Source organism: Sander vitreus, chromosome 8 (genome assembly GCF_031162955.1).
Source record: "Sander vitreus isolate 19-12246 chromosome 8, sanVit1, whole genome shotgun sequence".
Classification (NCBI taxonomy): Eukaryota; Metazoa; Chordata; class Actinopteri; order Perciformes; family Percidae; genus Sander; species Sander vitreus.
In genome coordinates, this window is record NC_135862.1 from 3,961,672 (window position 1) to 3,979,287 (window position 17,616).

General features: G+C 43.5%; 1 protein-coding gene across 1 annotated transcript in view; it reads left to right on the top strand.

Moving 5' to 3' along the window:
• Positions 1 to 17,616, top strand: part of ptprz1a (protein tyrosine phosphatase receptor type Z1a) — a 139,395-nt gene that overhangs the window by 99,654 nt on the left and 22,125 nt on the right. The window contains exons 15-17 of the mRNA XM_078256437.1: positions 13,425 to 13,513; positions 14,148 to 14,233; positions 16,187 to 16,207. Coding sequence (XP_078112563.1) covers positions 13,425 to 13,513; positions 14,148 to 14,233; positions 16,187 to 16,207 — 196 coding nt within the window. The remainder of the gene's footprint in view (positions 1 to 13,424; positions 13,514 to 14,147; positions 14,234 to 16,186; positions 16,208 to 17,616) is intronic.

Consider the following 17,616-nt stretch of genomic DNA (forward strand, 5'->3'; position numbering starts at 1 on the left):
CTTCATTCTTGTCCTATGAAAGGGTTTTTGCAGTTTTTCCATTTACACATCCAGCAGGCACGGAGCAACATGGCTATTATGAGGGTTCAACATTTTTTTTTTAGAAAACAATTACTACTTGATTCTACTTTTTACTAATCCATTTTTACTGGCCCCTATACCAATTGTTTTAGGACATGTCATGGCTTTTACTGCCCAATCAGAACATTTCCAAACAACTCTGTATACACTTGTCGTGCATTGCCAGTCCTTCCTCCCCAGCGCTGTGGAGGAAGGTCTGGCTAGTCCACACAGTATTCCGGGATGGGACAAAAACTTGCTCTGGTTTATTGGCATTCCTTTAAACCAATCACTATCGTCTTGGGCGGCGCTAGGCACCGGATGGAGCCACAGTGCCTCTGCAAAATAGCCTCAGGAAGGAACTTGTTTAGGTGGAACGTGTACGTTCAAAAGTAAGTTTTAGTCGTGCAACAGAAAACTCAGATTGGACAGATAGTCTAGCTAGCTGTCTGGATTTACCCTGCAGAGATCTGAGGAGCAGTTAACCATAGTCCTCACAAATCCACCGGAGGTTAGAACGCCAACACAAAGAAAGAGGAAGGTAACGGACATCCGGCCTAAAAAGAGTGACATCCGGCAGAATTTCCGGCGCCACCTGAACAATCCCAGAAGTGGAACGTCGTCGATATAAACTAGTCTACACTAACCTGCAGCGCCGGAATTTCAAAATAAAACGGGTGTGTATGTAATGTATGTCAGTCTGTTCAAACACAGTTGCTTTTCACATACAGTTTATTTTATGTGAGTTTGACTAACTTAATGACAACATCACAGTTGGGCAACATTACATTAGACGTGATTGGCCAACGGCATATTCAAATCAAATCATTCAACAAGCATTCACCGACGTGGGTGAGGAAAGGGGGCAAGAGCACGATAACGTAATTTTTTATACTTTTATTTTTTCATTCACTTGCCCAATGTGGTGTTTTACTTGCCCTGGGCCATCCGGCAACCCTTATTGTTAAACTGTGATTACACAATGAGATCTTTTAGCTCTTTCACACTTCAGTTTGAGACACTACATCAAGGAACGTACCATCTTATGGTTGTACATTTAGATTTGGCGGAAAAGCACATACATAAAAATAAATCTCTCTTATACATATAACACTATTTGATTTGTATATAACCAAGGTACAGTAATTGCGAGCCAGAACGTGCAGGGCTGCCTCTGTGGAGGAAGTCAGGTGATGTAGTTTAAAGAGCGACAACTTCTGTGTAGAGAGGAGGTGGGAGTGGATGGATGAGTCAAACAAACGCAGGACTTTCACCGAGGAGACCGCTGTTTGTGCTGCTTACTTTTATTACATAACTTACGTACTTAACCCTTGTGTTGTCTTCCCGTCGACCATGCACGTGTTGTCCAATGGGTCCAAATTGACCCATTGGACATTGATTGTCTGTTTGTTGATTCCTGCTCTGTGTTGGCCCTCAGAGAAGTTTCCGTGTATCTTCGGAGTTCCAAGATTTCAGCTTTATCCTTATACTTAATAAATTAATGTCAAAAAAGGCATTTTTGACATTACGTTACTTACGTTTTGGATGCCTCTCTGGATTTGTAGCAAACAAACGTGTCTTTGAGAATGTTTAAAACATTTTTTTGTATGCCTATTCAAGACATAAAGCTAAAATATATTTTCTTCTCGTACTGTAAACATCTTTAGCTGTGCAGTATGCCCTCTGCTTCCCACTCAGACTGTGAAATAACCAACTTCAGAAATCCGATCAAGGACACGCTGTCAAATGCAGTGTAAACACTTTCCATAACATTTTGTACATTTCTCATCTGCCGCGCTGGAGATTCGGCATATTGTTCTTGTTTTTTGCGCTCTGCTTGTTGCTGTATCTCCAAGATTGAGCAGTGCTAAGCTGGTAATAATCTGGGGAGCAGGGGGATTAATGCTCGGTGAAGGATGTACCTTGGCTGCAGGCAACCCGCGCTGTGTCCACTCAGCCGAGCATCCAGAGAGGCTCGGGGATAGAAAAGGACATCCGCGAGATTATGTCGGACAGACGGAAACGTGTCAGCGCCTTGTAGGGCCGAGCAGCAGGAGGCCAAACTGCGCTAATCTGGCTGCTGTGGTGTCCTTGTTTACTCCCTCCTAACAACATAGTGCTCATTTGGACACTGCTGTGCATGGTCAAGTAGTTTGAGGGGATTTTTGAAAGTTCACAACAAGATGAGAGATGAACAGCAAGTTAGCACGTAGCTAAATAGTGTTTAAAGGCATCGCATCGATTCCAACTAGGGCTAGGTAATGTATCGATATTATATCAACATCCATATACATGGATTTCTCGGCAACGTCATCACTACTTGCGCACGCAACCAGGGGGCAGAAATAAGACGTGTTTCGTGTAGCTAGTAGTAGTAGCAGCAGCATAGCGTAAGTCAAAATGCCAAGGAGTTGTTGCGTGGTTAATTGTACAAACGGAGCCAGTAATGGGTGCCTGATGTTTAACATATCTAGGGGGAAGCATGCTTTTGCCAAAAACGTATGGCTTCAAGCCATAAGAAGGGCAGATTGGGGTCATATGCAAGAGTCAGGCTCCCTTGTATCGATCAGAAAAGTTGCAGCTTGTTCAGTTGCTCAGCTAAGTGCTATCGTAGTAGTAATGTAGTACTCAAGTCCGGACCATAGACAGTTAATGATCCGGACTCGAGACAAGTTTAGACTGCTAACTAAAGCTACGCCGATGTTTTGCTAATGTTAGCCTAGCCTGCTAGGAAAATATAGAAATCCTGGACATTATTTTAATGCATAAACCAACCATAGGAGTACACTCAGGGGTAACCCTGCTGCTAACATTGGCTATTACATTAGCCTAAAATGATAATTATAGCCATACATTTATATCACAGTAACACTGTAAAATTAAAGACAGGCAAACTAAAATCACGTTTTATTGAGTCAGCAGTTACAGTATATACAGACAATAAGGAAAGCTTTGATACTTAAGGTTGTTGCAGTAGCGGACCAGCTCACCAACCTGCCCCTGGTATGCACACGCACCCTGTAATGTTTGTAAACAGGAAATCCGTGTATATGAGGCTAGATATCGTCTTACATTTTGGATATCGTAAAATCGTGATATGACATAAGTGTTGTCCTTTCCTGGTTTTAAAGGCTGCATTACAGTAGAGTGATGTAATTTTCTGAACTTACCAGACTGTTCTAGCTGTTTTAGTATTTTCTTTTCCCACTTAGTTGTTATATCCACATTATTGATGATTATTTATTTCAAATCTCATTGAATATTTTGAAAAAAAACACACCAATAGTCGACCTTACAATATCGCCGCAATATTGACATCAAAGTATTTGATATTAAAAATATTGTGATTATTTTATTTTCTCCATATCTAATTAATTCCAACTTTATGTATGTACTCTTGTACAGTGCTGGGTAGTAACTACTTACATGTAACGGCGTTACATAATTTAATTACAAAATAAAGGAAGCCTAACTGTAATCTATTAGTTACCTATGAAAATGTTCCCGATTACATTGGGGGTTACATCTGAATACTTTCTGTTAAAAGCTAGGCTATATGTGCTTTAAAATTAAGTAATTATAATCTTAATTTATTTGATGAAGGATTTTAAAAGGAGTTTGACAGCAGTCAGTCTAGAGTACTACTGTAAAGTTAACACTGCCAGGTGTTTTAAAAATGGTTAACAGCTGAAAACATTCATTAGAAATTTAGTAATCAAACGAGAACTTATATTGCTTTGATACAGTAATTAAATGAATTACCCCATTAAATTTGAAATAGGGTAACTTGTAATCAGTAACCTATTACATTTCCAGAGTAACCTTCCCAACACTGCTCATGTATACTTCATGGAGCAGCTTTGAGTGACCAAAACGAGACCAAGACTTTGAGGGGTTGATACCGAAACAAGACCGAGACTTTAAGGGATTGAGACCGAGACAAGACCGAGACTTTGAGGGGTTGGGGACCAAAACGAGACCAAGACTGTGAGGGGTTGGGGCCCGAAACAAGACCAAGACTTTGAGGGGTTGAGACCGAAACGAGATCAAGACTTTGAGGGGTTGAGACAGAAACGTGACCAAGACTGAGGGATTCAGTTGGAAACAAGACCAAGACTTTGAGGGGTTGAGACCGAAATGAGACCAAGACTTTGAGGGGTTGAGACCGAAACAAGATCAAGACTTTGAGGGGCTGAGACCAAAACGAGACCAAGACTTTAAGGGGTTGAGACTGAAACGAAACCAAGACTTTGAGGGGTTGAGACCGAAATCACACCAAGACTTTGAAGTGTTGATACTGAAACGAGAACAAGACTTTGAGGGGTTGAGACCGAAAAGAGAGCAAGACTGTGAGGGGTTGGGGCCCAAAACGAGACCAAGACTTTAAGGGGTTGAGACCGAGACGAGACCGAGACTTTGAGGGGTTGATACTGAAACAAGACCGAGACTTTAAGGAATTGAGACTGAGACGAGACCAAGACTTTGAGGGGTTGTGACCAAAACAAGACCAAGACTTTGAGGGGTTGAGATAGAGATGAGACCAAGACTTTGAGGGGTTGAGACCGAGATGAGACCAAGACTTTGAGGGGTTGAGACCGAAACGAGATCAAGACTTTGAGGGGCTGAGACCGAAACGAGACCAAGACTTTGAGGGGTTGAGACTGAAACGAAACCAAGACTTTGAGGGGTTGAGACCGAAATCACACCAAGAATTTGAAGTGTTGATACTGAAACGAGAACAAGACTTTGAGGGGTTGAGACCGAAAAGAGACCAAGACTTTGAGGGGTTGAGACTGAAACGAGACCAAGACTTTGAGGGGTTGATACTGAAAAGAGACCAAGACTGTGAGGGGTTGGGGCCCGAAACGAGACCAAGACTTTAAGGGGTTGAGACCGAGACGAGAACAAGACTTTGAGAGGTTGCGACCGAAACAAGACCAAGACTTTGAGGGGTTGAGATCAAGACTTTGAGGGGTTGAAACCGAGACGAGACCAAGACTTTGAGGGGTTGAGACCGAAACGAGATCAAGACTTTGATGGGCTGAGACCGAAATGAGACCAAGACTTTGAGGGCTTGAGACTGAAAGCGAAACCAAGAATTTGATGGGCTGAGACCGAAGCGAGACCAAGACTTTGAGGGGTTGAGACCGAAACGAGATCAAGACTTTGATGGGCTGAGACCGAAACGAGACCAAGACTTTGAGGGCTTGAGACTGAAACGAAACCAAGAATTTGATGGGCTGAGACCGAAACGAGACCAAGACTTTGAGGGGTTGATACTGAAACGAAACCAAGACTTTGATGGGCTGAGACCGAAACGAGACCAAGACTTTGAGGGGTTGATACTGAAACGAGATCAAGACTTTGAGGGGTTGAGACCGAAATCACACCAAGACTTTGAAGTGTTGATACTGAAACGAGAACAAGACTTTGAGGGGTTGAGGCCGAAAATAGACCAAGACTTTGAGGGGTTGAGACTGAAACGAGACCAAGACTTTGAGGGCTTGAGACTGAAACGAAACCAAGACTTTGAGGGGTTGAGACCGAAATCACACCAAGACTTTGAGGTGTTGATACTGAAAGCGAGAACAAGACTTTGAGGGGTTGAGACCGAAAAAAAACCAAGACTGTAGAGGTTGGGGCCCGAAAGCGAGACCAAGACTTTAAGGGGTTGAGACCGAGACTTTGAGGGGCTGAGACCGAAAGCGAGATCAAGACTTTGATGGGCTGAGACCGAAACAAGACCAAGACTTTGAGGGGTTGAGACTGAAAGCGAAACCAAGACTTTGAGGGGTTGAGACCGAAATCACACCAAGACTTTGAAGTGTTGATACTGAAGCAGAACAAGACTTTGAAGGGTTGAGGCCGAAAAGAGACCAAGACTTTGAGGGGTTGAGACTGAAACAAGTCCAAGACTTTGAGGGGTTGATACTGAAAAGAGACCAAGACTGTGAGGGGTTGGGGCCCGAAACGAGACCAAGACTTTAAGGGGTTGAGACCGAGACGAGACCGAGACTTTAAGGGGTTGCTGACCGAGACGAGACCGAGACTTTGAGGGGTTGAGATAGAGATGAGACCAAGACTTTGAGGGTTGAGACCGAAAGCGAGATCAAGACTTTGATGGGCTGAGACCGAAAGCGAGACCAATACTTTGAGGGGTTGAGACTGAAATGAAACCAAGACTTTGAGGGGTTGAGACCGAGACGAGACCAAGACTTTGAGGAGTTGAGACCGAAACAAGACCAAGATTTTGAGTGGTTGAGATAGAGATGAGACCAAGACTTTGAGGGGTTGAGACGAGGCGAGACCAAGACTTGAGGTTGAGACCGAAGCGAGACCAAGACTGAGGGTTGAGACTGAAGCGAACCAAGACTTTGAGGCTGAGACCAAATCACAAGACTTTGAGGTGTTGATACTGAAACGAGAACAAGCCTTTGAGGGGTTGAGACCGAAATCACACCAAGACTTTGAAGTGTTGATACTGAAGCGAGAACAAGACTTTGAGGTTGAGACCGAAAAAATAGACCAAGACTTTGAGGTTGGGGCAAACGAGATGAGACTTTTGAGGCTGAGACTGGAAAACGAGGGACAAGACTTTGAGAGGTTGAGACGAAAAAGAGACCAAGACTGATGAAGGTTGCCCGAGCGAGACCAAGACTTTAGGGGTTGAGACCGAGACTTTGAGGGGTTGGGGCGAAGCAGATCAAGACTTTGATGGGCTGAGACCGAAACAGAGACCAAGACTTTGAGGGGTTGAGACTGAAGCAGACCAAGACTTTGAGGGGTTGAGACCGAAATCACACCAAGACTTTGAGGTGTTGATACTGAAGCGAGAACAAGACTTTGAGGGTTGAGACCGAAACAAGTCCAAGACTTTGAGGGGTTGATACTGAAAAGAGACCAAGACTGTGAGGGTTGGGGCGAAAACGAGACCAAGACTTTAAGGGGTTGAGACGAGGCAGAGACTGAGACTTTCGAGGAGTTGAGACGAAAACAAGATCAAGGCTTTGAGTCGAGACCGAGAGCGAGACCGAGACTTTGAGGGGTTGAGACGAAATCACGCAAGACTTTGGTGTGCTGAAAGCAGCGAACAAGACTTTGAGGGGTTGAGACCGAGATCAGACCAAGACTTTGAGGGGTTGATACTGAAAGCGAGACCAAGACTTTGAGGGTTGAGGCGAGAGAGACCAGACTGAGAGGTTGAGACTCAAAGAGACCAAGACTGTGAGGGGTTGCCAAGCAGACCAAGATTTAAGGAGTTGAGACCGAGAGCCAGACGAGACTTTGAGCTGAGACCGAGACAGACCAGAGACTTTGAGGGGTTTGAGACCGAAAGCAAGACCAAGATTTTTGAGTGGTTGAGACAGAGGCCGAGGACCAAGACTTTGAGGGTTGAAGACCCGGACGAGATCAAGACTTTGAGGGGCTGGAGACCGAAACGAGACCAAGACTTTGAGGGGTTGAGACTGAAACGCAAACCAAGACTTTGAGGTTGAGACCGAAATCACACCAAGACTTTGAAGTGTTGATACTGAAAGCGAGAACAAGACTTTGAGGGGTTGAGACCGAAAAGACCAAGACTTTGAGGGGTTGAGACTGAAACGAGACCAAGACTTTGAGGGCTGATACTGAAAAGACCAAGATCTGTGAGGGTTGGGGCCCGAAACGAGACCAAGACTTTAAGGGGTTGAGACCGAGACGAGAACAAGACTTTGAGAGGTTGCGACCGAAACAAGACCAAGACTTTGAGGGGTTGAGATCAAGACTTTGAGGGGTTGAAACCGAGACGAGACCAAGACTTTGAGGGGTTGAGACCGAAACGAGATCAAGACTTTGATGGGCTGAGACCGAAACGAGACCAAGACTTTGAGGGCTTGAGACTGAAACGAAACCAAGAATTTGATGGGCTGAGACCGAAACGAGACCAAGACTTTGAGGGGTTGATACTGAAACGAGATCAAGACTTTGAGGGGTTGAGACCGAAATCACACCAAGACTTTGAGGGCTTGAGACTGAAACTGAAACCAAGACTTTGATGGGCTAGACCCAAAACGAGACCAAGACTTTGAGGGGTTGAGACTGAAACGAAACCAAGACTTTGAGGGGCTGAGACCGAAATCACACCAAGACTTTGAGGGGTTGATACTGAAACGAGATCAAGACTTTGAGGGGTTGAGACCGAAATCACACCAAGACTTTGAAGTGTTGATACTGAAACGAGAACAAGACTTTGAGGGGTTGAGGCCGAAAATAGACCAAGACTTTGAGGGGTTGAGACTGAAACGAGACCAAGACTTTGAGGGCTTGAGACTGAAACGAAACCAAGACTTTGAGGGGTTGAGACCGAAATCACACCAAGACTTTGAGGTGTTGATACTGAAACGAGAACAAGACTTTGAGGGGTTGAGACCGAAAAGAGACCAAGACTGTGAGAGGTTGGGGCCCGAAACGAGACCAAGACTTTAAGGGGTTGAGACCGAGACTTTGAGGGGTTGAGACCGAAACGAGATCAAGACTTTGATGGGCTGAGACCGAAACAAGACCAAGACTTTGAGGGGTTGAGACTGAAACGAAACCAAGACTTTGAGGGGTTGAGACCGAAATCACACCAAGACTTTGAAGTGTTGATACTGAAACGAGAACAAGACTTTGAAGGGTTGAGGCCGAAAAGAGACCAAGACTTTGAGGGGTTGAGACTGAAACAAGTCCAAGACTTTGAGGGGTTGATACTGAAAAGAGACCAAGACTGTGAGGGGTTGGGGCCCGAAACGAGACCAAGACTTTAAGGGGTTGAGACCGAGACGAGACCGAGACTTTAAGGGGTTGCGACCGAGACGAGACCAAGACTTTGAGGGGTTGAGATAGAGATGAGACCAAGACTTTGAGGGGTTGAGACCGAGACGAGACCAAGACTTTGATGGGCTGAGACCGAAACGAGACCAATACTTTGAGGGGTTGAGACTGAAACGAAACCAAGACTTTGAGGGGTTGAGACCGAGACGAGACCAAGACTTTGAGGGGTTGAGACCGAGACGAGACCAAGACTTTGAGGGGTTGAGACCGAAACGAGACCAAGACTTTGAGGGGTTGAGACCGAGACGAGACCAAGACTTTGAGGGGTTGAGACCGAAACGAGACCAAGACTTTGAGGGGTTGAGACTGAAACGAAACCAAGACTTTGAGGGGCTGAGACCGAAATCACACCAAGACTTTGAGGTGTTGATACTGAAACGAGAACAAGCCTTTGAGGGGTTGAGACCGAAATCACACCAAGACTTTGAAGTGTTGATACTGAAACGAGAACAAGACTTTGAGGGGTTGAGGCCGAAAATAGACCAAGACTTTGAGGGGTTGAGACTGAAACAAGACCAAGACTTTGAGGGCTTGAGACTGAAACAAGACCAAGATTTTGAGTGGTTGAGACCGAAAAGAGACCAAGACTGTGAGAGGTTGGGGCCCGAAACGAGACCAAGACTTTAAGGGGTTGAGACCAAGACTTTGAGGGGTTGAGACCGAAACGAGATCAAGACTTTGATGGGCTGAGACCGAAACGAGACCAAGACTTTGAGGGGTTGAGACTGAAATGAAACCAAGACTTTGAGGGGTTGAGACCGAGACGAGACCAAGACTTTGAAGTGTTGATACTGAAACGAGAACAAGACTTTGAGGGGTTGAGACTGAAACAAGTCCAAGACTTTGAGGGGTTGATACTGAAAAGAGACCAAGACTGTGAGGGGTTGGGGCCCGAAACGAGACCAAGACTTTAAGGGGTTGAGACCGAGACGAGACCGAGACTTTAAGGGGTTGCGACCGAGACGAGACCGAGACTTTGAGGGGTTGAGATAGAGATGAGACCAAGACTTTGAGGGGTTGAGACCGAGACAAGACCAAGACTTTGAGGGGTTGATACTGAAACAAGACCAAGATTTTGAGTGGTTGAGATAGAGATGAGACCAAGACTTTGAGGGGTTGAGACTGAAATGAAACCAAGACTTTGAGGGGTTGAGACCGAGACGAGACCAAGACTTTGAGGGGTTGATACTGAAACAAGACCAAGATTTTGAGTGGTTGAGATAGAGATGAGACCAAGACTTTGAGGGGTTGAGACCGAGACGAGACCAAGACTTTGAGGGGTTGAGACTGAAACGAGATCAAGACTTTGATGGGCTGAGACCGAAACGAGACCAAGACTTTGAGGGCTTGAGACTGAAACGAAACCAAGACTTTGAGGGGTTGAGACCGAAATCACACCAAGACTTTGAGGTGTTGATACTGAAACGAGAACAAGACTTTGAGGGGTTGAGACCGAAAAGAGACCAAGACTGTGAGGGGTTGAGACCGAAAAGAGACCAAGACTGTGAGGGGTTGGGGCCCGAAACGAGACCAAGACTTTAAGGGGTTGAGACCGAGACGAGACTGAGACTTTGAGGGGTTGAGACCGAAACAAGATCAAGACTTTGAGGGGTTGAGACCGAAATGAGATCAAGACTTTGATGGGCTGAGACCGAAACGAGACCAAGACTTTGAGGGCTTGAGACTGAAACGAGACCAAGACTTTGAGGGGTTGAGACCAAAATCACACCAAGACTTTGAGGTGTTGATACTGAAACGAGAACAAGACTTTGAGGGGTTGAGACCGAAAAGAGACCAAGACTGTGAGGGGTTGAGACCGAAAAGAGACCAAGACTGTGAGGGGTTGGGGCCCGAAACGAGACCAAGACTTTAAGGGGTTGAGACCGAGACGAGACTGAGACTTTGAGGGGTTGAGACCGAAACAAGATCAAGACTTTGAGGGGTTGAGACTGAAACGAAACCGAGACTTTGAGGGGTTGAGACCGAAATCACACCAAGACTTTGAGGTGTTGATACTGAAACGAGAACAAGACTTTGAGGGGTTGAGACCGAAATCACACCAAGACTTTGAAGTGTTGATACTGAAACGAGAACAAGACTTTGAGGGGTTGAGGCCGAAAAGAGACCAAGACTTTGAGGGGTTGAGACTGAAACGAGACCAAGACTTTGAGGGGTTGATACTGAAAAGAGACCAAGACTGTGAGGGGTTGGGGCCCGAAACGAGACCAAGACTTTAAGGGGTTGAGACCGAGACGAGACCGAGACTTTGAGGGGTTGCGACCGAAACAAGACCAAGACTTTGAGGGTTTGAGACCGAAACAAGACCAAGATTTTGAGTGGTTGAGACCGAGACGAGACCAAGACTTTGAGGGGTTGAGACCGAAACGAGATCAAGACTTTGATGGGCTGAGACCGAAACGAGACCAAGACTTTGAGGTGTTGATACTGAAACAAGAACAAGACTTTGAGGGGTTGAGACCGAAATCACACCAAGACTTTGAAGTGTTGATACTGAAACGAGAACAAGACTTTGAGGGGTTGAGGCCGAATAGAGACCAAGACTTTGAGGGGTTGAGACTGAAACGAGACCAAGACTTTGAGGGGTTGATACTGAAAAGAGACCAAGACTGTGAGGGGTTGGGGCCCGAAACGAGACCAAGACTTTAAGGGGTTGAGACCGAGACGAGACCGAGACTTTGAGGGGTTGCGACCGAAACAAGACCAAGACTTTGAGGGGTTGAGACCGAAACAAGACCAAGATTTTGAGTGGTTGAGATAGAGATGAGACCAAGACTTTGAGGGGTTGAGACCGAAACGAGATCAAGACTTTGAGGGGCTGAGACCGAAACGAGATCAAGACTTTGATGGGCTGAGACCGAAACGAGACCAAGACTTTGAGGTGTTGATACTGAAACGAGAACAAGACTTTGAGGGGTTGAGACCGAAAAGAGACCAAGACTGTGAGGGGTTGGGGCCCGAAACGAGACCAAGACTTTGAGAGGTTGAGACCGAGACGAGACCGAGACTTTGAGGGGTTGATACCGAAACAAGACCGAGACTTTAAGGAATTGAGACTGAGACGAGACCAAGACTTTGAGGGGTTGCGACCGAAACAAGACCAAGTCTTTGAGGGGTTGAGATAGAGATGAGAGCAAGACTTTGAGGGGTTGAGACCGAGATGAGACCAAGACTTTGAGGGGTTGAGACCGAAACAAGACCAAGATTTTGAGTGGTTGAGGTAGAGACGAGACCAAGACTTTGAGGGGTTGAGACCGAAACAAGACTAAGACTTATCAAGATTCAAAAGATCCCAGTTCTATAAAAAAAACACCCACAGAAAACAAATTAAGATTCTTCTTCATTCACCTATTTTATTGCCATAATTGTTTCATAAGAAATGCCTCGATAAAATAATTTAAAAAGCAGTTGTGGAAATGACCATGTTTAACCCGTAAGGTGTCACACACACTCTTTAAATGTTCTGGAACGTTCCCCATTCAGCTTTATCCTTGATTTTAATTCATGATGTCCCTAAGTGACACTCACGGAACATCCTGGTAGCGGTCATGTGACAATTTGTCAATTTGTGTTTCCATGACATTTCCAAAGATGGCTGTGGGCATGGTTAACAGATATGACAGACCTAGCTAATTTTAAAAAGCATTTTTTTGTTTGTTTCTAAGGTAAGATTCAAGTCATTTAAAGAGTCTAATGAATGACCATGTTTAAGAAGTTCAGAGTGCTGAACAGGTCTAACTTGACGAATGGAAATCCACCTTTCGGTGGAAATAAACACTCTTCAGACTCGCCGAGAGAATAACTATTTGTGTTTACTCCAAAACACGTCTTTAATCTCAGAGCTCAACCATTTTACTGTGTTTTTGTGTGTGTGTGTGTGTGTGTGTGTGTGTGTGTGTGTGTGTGTGTGTGTGTATGTTGGTGATAATCCTTGATGCCCATTTCTGGCCGAGACAACGCAGGTTTATCAGAGGCAATCTCATCCGTTTAAAAACTTGTCAAGGATTAACAGAACATCTTTTTTTCCTGTGTTTTTTGGAAGATTACTTGTATTCTCTAAAATCTGAGTCACATGAAAACAAAAGCATCTTCTGCCTTTCAGTTGATCCTCCGCTCAGATTCAGTACAGGCTTAAGCATGGCATCATTGCAGAAATATATATATATATATACATACGGTATATTCATTACTTGTATTTTCAGTTTAGGATTTTTTAATTACTTTCATTAATTTTGTTATGGACACTTCTGATTTTCTTCCAGTATGTACTTAAGGTTAACGTCTCTCTATATTTATGTAAAAAACCATGTCGTCAAACCTAAAATATACAGTAGATCATTTGAAATTAACCGTTTATTTATTATTTCTTATATTATTATTATTTATAAGTGACTGCTTTATTTAATCTCAAACATTTCATGGTTTATATTAAAATTAAAATACATTCTGATATCCCTGTGTGTGTGTGTGTGTGTGTGTGTGTGTGTGTGTAGGACCTGTTTTCAGACGGCTCACTTCTACATCGACGAAAGCTCATCACCCAAAGTCATCGCTGCACCGTCCACTGCTGCGTTGACATCTGGTAACACACACACACACACACACACACACACACACACACACACACACACACCTGTTTACATTTCAGGACCCACAACATAGACACAATAAATTAAAGAATCAAGTCCAGCAAGTTTTATTTGTTCAGCCCCAAATCACAAATTGACTCAAAAGTCTTTACAATCTGTGCTCTCTCTCTATACTTAAATAGATTCAGGTAAAGAAAAAACCCCAAATGTTCGTGAATAGGAGTTTCACATTTGAAAATGCCATTTTTTAAAATTGTCCTCACTCTCCTAAAAATCCTCCCCTTCAAAATTGTTACGTTTTCTAAAATCTATTTTCCTTTTCAAAAAATAATATATAATATCATATATTATATATAATTATAATATAATCACAAAAGTTCTAAAATGTCTTTGATTTCTCAATACATCCGTATGTTCTAAATATGTTGTTACTTTCCAAAAATGTCTACAATTTTCTTTAAGAGCAAACAGTTCTTTTTTTATTTCAATAATGCAAAACACATTCACACATCTTTAGACATCTGGATTACCACTTTCTCTCCTACGGGTAGTTCAGTGTTGTTTCCTGTTTATTGAATTTCCTCTCGGGGATCCATAAAGTATATCTTCATCTTCTTTATTTTCCAGATGAACAAACAGCTTTTCCAGTGAAGGAGTTTGTCAAACACGTAGCTGAGCTTCACGACACGCTCGGCTTCCAACGAGAGTTTGAGGTACAAAGACCGGATTGTTTTTCCGTTTTCCAACTGAAACTAAAACACATCATATTTTTTCAAATAATATCTCTACTGCCTTAAGTCACGCTCACACATGTACGACAATGCAGGCGAGTGACCATCGCCTGCATCGAGGTAATACAGTCTGGTTAGACACAGCAAAAATCAACATCTCCTCCATTTTCGCTCACTCGGAAAACTGAGCCAAAGTCAACCAAACACACTGCTTTACTGTTGGCTGAGGTTATGATTTCGCCGGTCAAAGTTGAACTTCATGCAACGTGAAGATACAAATTTGTTTTGCCACCGGAAGAAAATGTTTTATACGTCCCTTCACTCAAAGAATGGAAATGGACGGGAGGCGGATAATCCATAGTGCCGAAGCAGTACGATCATCCAGGTACTTTTATATGCAGAAGAAGGCTTCATGCGCCATTAAGTAACTCTCATAGGTATGAACGCTGTATCCAGTTCATATTCTACATCCGTGATGTGTGACCGTGCACTTAAACTTGACCCTGGTGTGTGTGTGGATGTGTGGGTGACAGTGTCTGACTGTCATCATGTCGTTGTCTGCGTCCTGCATGATGAGCTGTGATGATGTGACTGGATACACTTTGACGCAGGGCTACAACATTACGGGACTATTTTGGATTCTCTGATCGTAATTTGTCAGGAGTTTATTGTGAATGACAATAATTCAATTTTGTGAACATTAAAGGAACTTTATCCCAACCCTCGCACTATGGAGCCTGCTGGTCACAACCGGACTCAATTGTTGAGCAAGTCCCTCAAAAACTTGACGGGTGGGCCCTGGCATTAAACGTGCCCAGGCCCTAATAATAATAGCAATCATTTACAGTGTATTCTCAGTTGTGACATGATGACTTAATAATCAGTGGGAGGGTGAATGTTGCAGCCCTGGTTCGTCTCTTTGTGTGGAGCCTTCGTTCATCGTGTGAGCAGCGCGTCACTTGTCTTTTACCTGTCAGCAGAACAACGTGACGTCAGTCACTTCATGAATCAAAGCTCCACCTCTTGTTCTGAAACTGCTGCTGAAGTAAAAAATCAACACAAAGACAACAAGGCTAGAGAGGGACGGAGGGACACTACTCAGGATACCCGCGGGGTCTTAAAAGTCTTAAAAATGTCTTAAATATAATATTTGAAAAATAAGTCCTTAAAAGTCTTACATTTCTTTAAAGAAGTCTTAAAATGTCATTCACAAAGGTCTAACATTTGTATTGCCCTTTCATAAGATTAAATTACTCCTTGTCACAAAGCATGTATTGAGAACTACAAAAAAAAGTTCAAGTACTTATTTTTATACTCTAAAATCCTTTCTGATATTCCATTATATCCTACATACTTTTGCCAGAATGGCCATGAAGTTGGTCTTAAATGTAATTCTATTTGGCATTAAAAAGGCCTTAAAAAGTCTTAAATTTAACTTGTGGAAACCTAGAGTACTATTTCACTTTCTCTTGATCACCAAAAAGTATTTCCTCATATTGACGATGATGGTGGTGTTTCCTTATCAAAGTAGAGTGAAGATAATGCAAAAATAGTCAAACTTAATTTAGAAAACAATCTTAAAAAAACTGTGAAATGTTATTTTACATAAATTATTATATATTTATTATATTATAAATATATGTTTTTTGTACAACCCCTAAAATTCCCAGAATGCAGCGTGTTATGCACAACCCATAATAAAAACAATCATTTTCCATTTCTTTTTATAGATGAATTTGAACACTGAATTATTTAACCTTGTTTTCCTTTGTGTTGGTTTGCCCTTTGTGTTGCAGCAGCATGAGCTGTGCTGTGAGATGGATTAGTTGTTTTCTGTGTTGTCTTGTAATTTGTATTTTTGCACCTCTTTGGTTGTGGTCCGTGTTGTCATCGAAACATCCTGGCTGCCTGCTGCTTCCTTACCCTCATCATTAGATACTGAAGGAGAGTTACGAGGTAAGACGCTCTCCTCCTGACACCTTCATTCACTTCATCACCGACGCTGTCGCACTCGTAGCTGTGTTTTTGTCTCGCCTGTAATGCAAAGTGTTTTTTGTTCATGTGGAACTGTGGATGTACAAACACATGATTTGTGTTTGACACCAGTGGAATAAGTCATGGATGTATTATAAGAAATGGATACCTGACTCCAAAATGAAGCCCATTCTTTACAAACATGACCAAGGCTATGTCTCAGTTTGTTAAATTGCATCCCCTACCTTACTCGCGTCTAAGTCCGTTCCACTGAGGAAACAAGGAAATGTGTTTTTAGAGGGATGAGACGGCCTTACCTCTGAAGTGTCATGTGAATTCGTCAGCTGTGTGGGCAGAGTTAGCAACCTTTTCTGCTGCACGGCTTCCAGGAAGGGTGCTCGTGTATCCTCGCTCATAGCTCCTCAGAGATCCCTCCTCCAGCCTCGCTCATAGCTCCTCAGAGATCCCTTCTCCAGCCTCGCTCATAGCTCCTCAGAGATCCCTCCTCCAGCCTCGCTCATAGCTCCTCAGAGATCCCTTCTCCAGCCTCGCTCATAGCTCCTCAGAGATCCCTCCTCCAGCCTCGCTCATAGCTCCTCAGAGATCCCTCCTCCATCCTCACTCATAGCGCCTCAGAGATCCCTCCTCCATTCTCGCTCGTTCAAGTGAGGAGCGAGGAAATATCAAACACGAGACTTAAGAAGCAAACATGACATCATGAACATAAAAATAGCTTTTCTAATCTCTGGGGGAAGTTCACAAATATTAAACTTTTGTTGTTAAAAAAAATCATAATATAAAGATTAATCAGTTTTACAGATGTCTCCTTTATAAACCCAATCACAAAGTTTCTTTCCTAGGGTGGTGAATGACCCATCTAGGTTTAGGCAAGAATACCAGGGTAAGCCAATCAGAGGCAGAGTAAGACAGAGTAGGGCGGGACACGCCTTCGCCATCGCATATTTGTGTACAGGATGCAACGGTCTATGAAGAAAATGCTTTCTGGGCTGCAGGGGAATTTTTTGTTGCAGTTGGCCACTAAGGCAAACTCAATGTGTTGTATCCAACTCTCTTAATACATCCATGGAAGTAGTCATTTTGAAGTAAATTACATATCACAATTAGACAATTCCACACACCGCTTTAGATAATGTAGGAAACTTATTGTAACTTGAGCGCAGTAGATGTTTTGTCTCTGGCTCGGTATCAAACCTGAATACTTTTTTGGTTCCCACGAAAATGTGTCCTGAACACAGAGTATCAAAAACAGCCAGGTGCTGAAAGTTATTATAATGTTTTTTTTCTTCAATCAGATAATTCCTGATTTTCAGACTGTATTTTATCTAAACAGAGCTGCTTGTGTTCGGACAACATTCAACTTTTGAGAACTT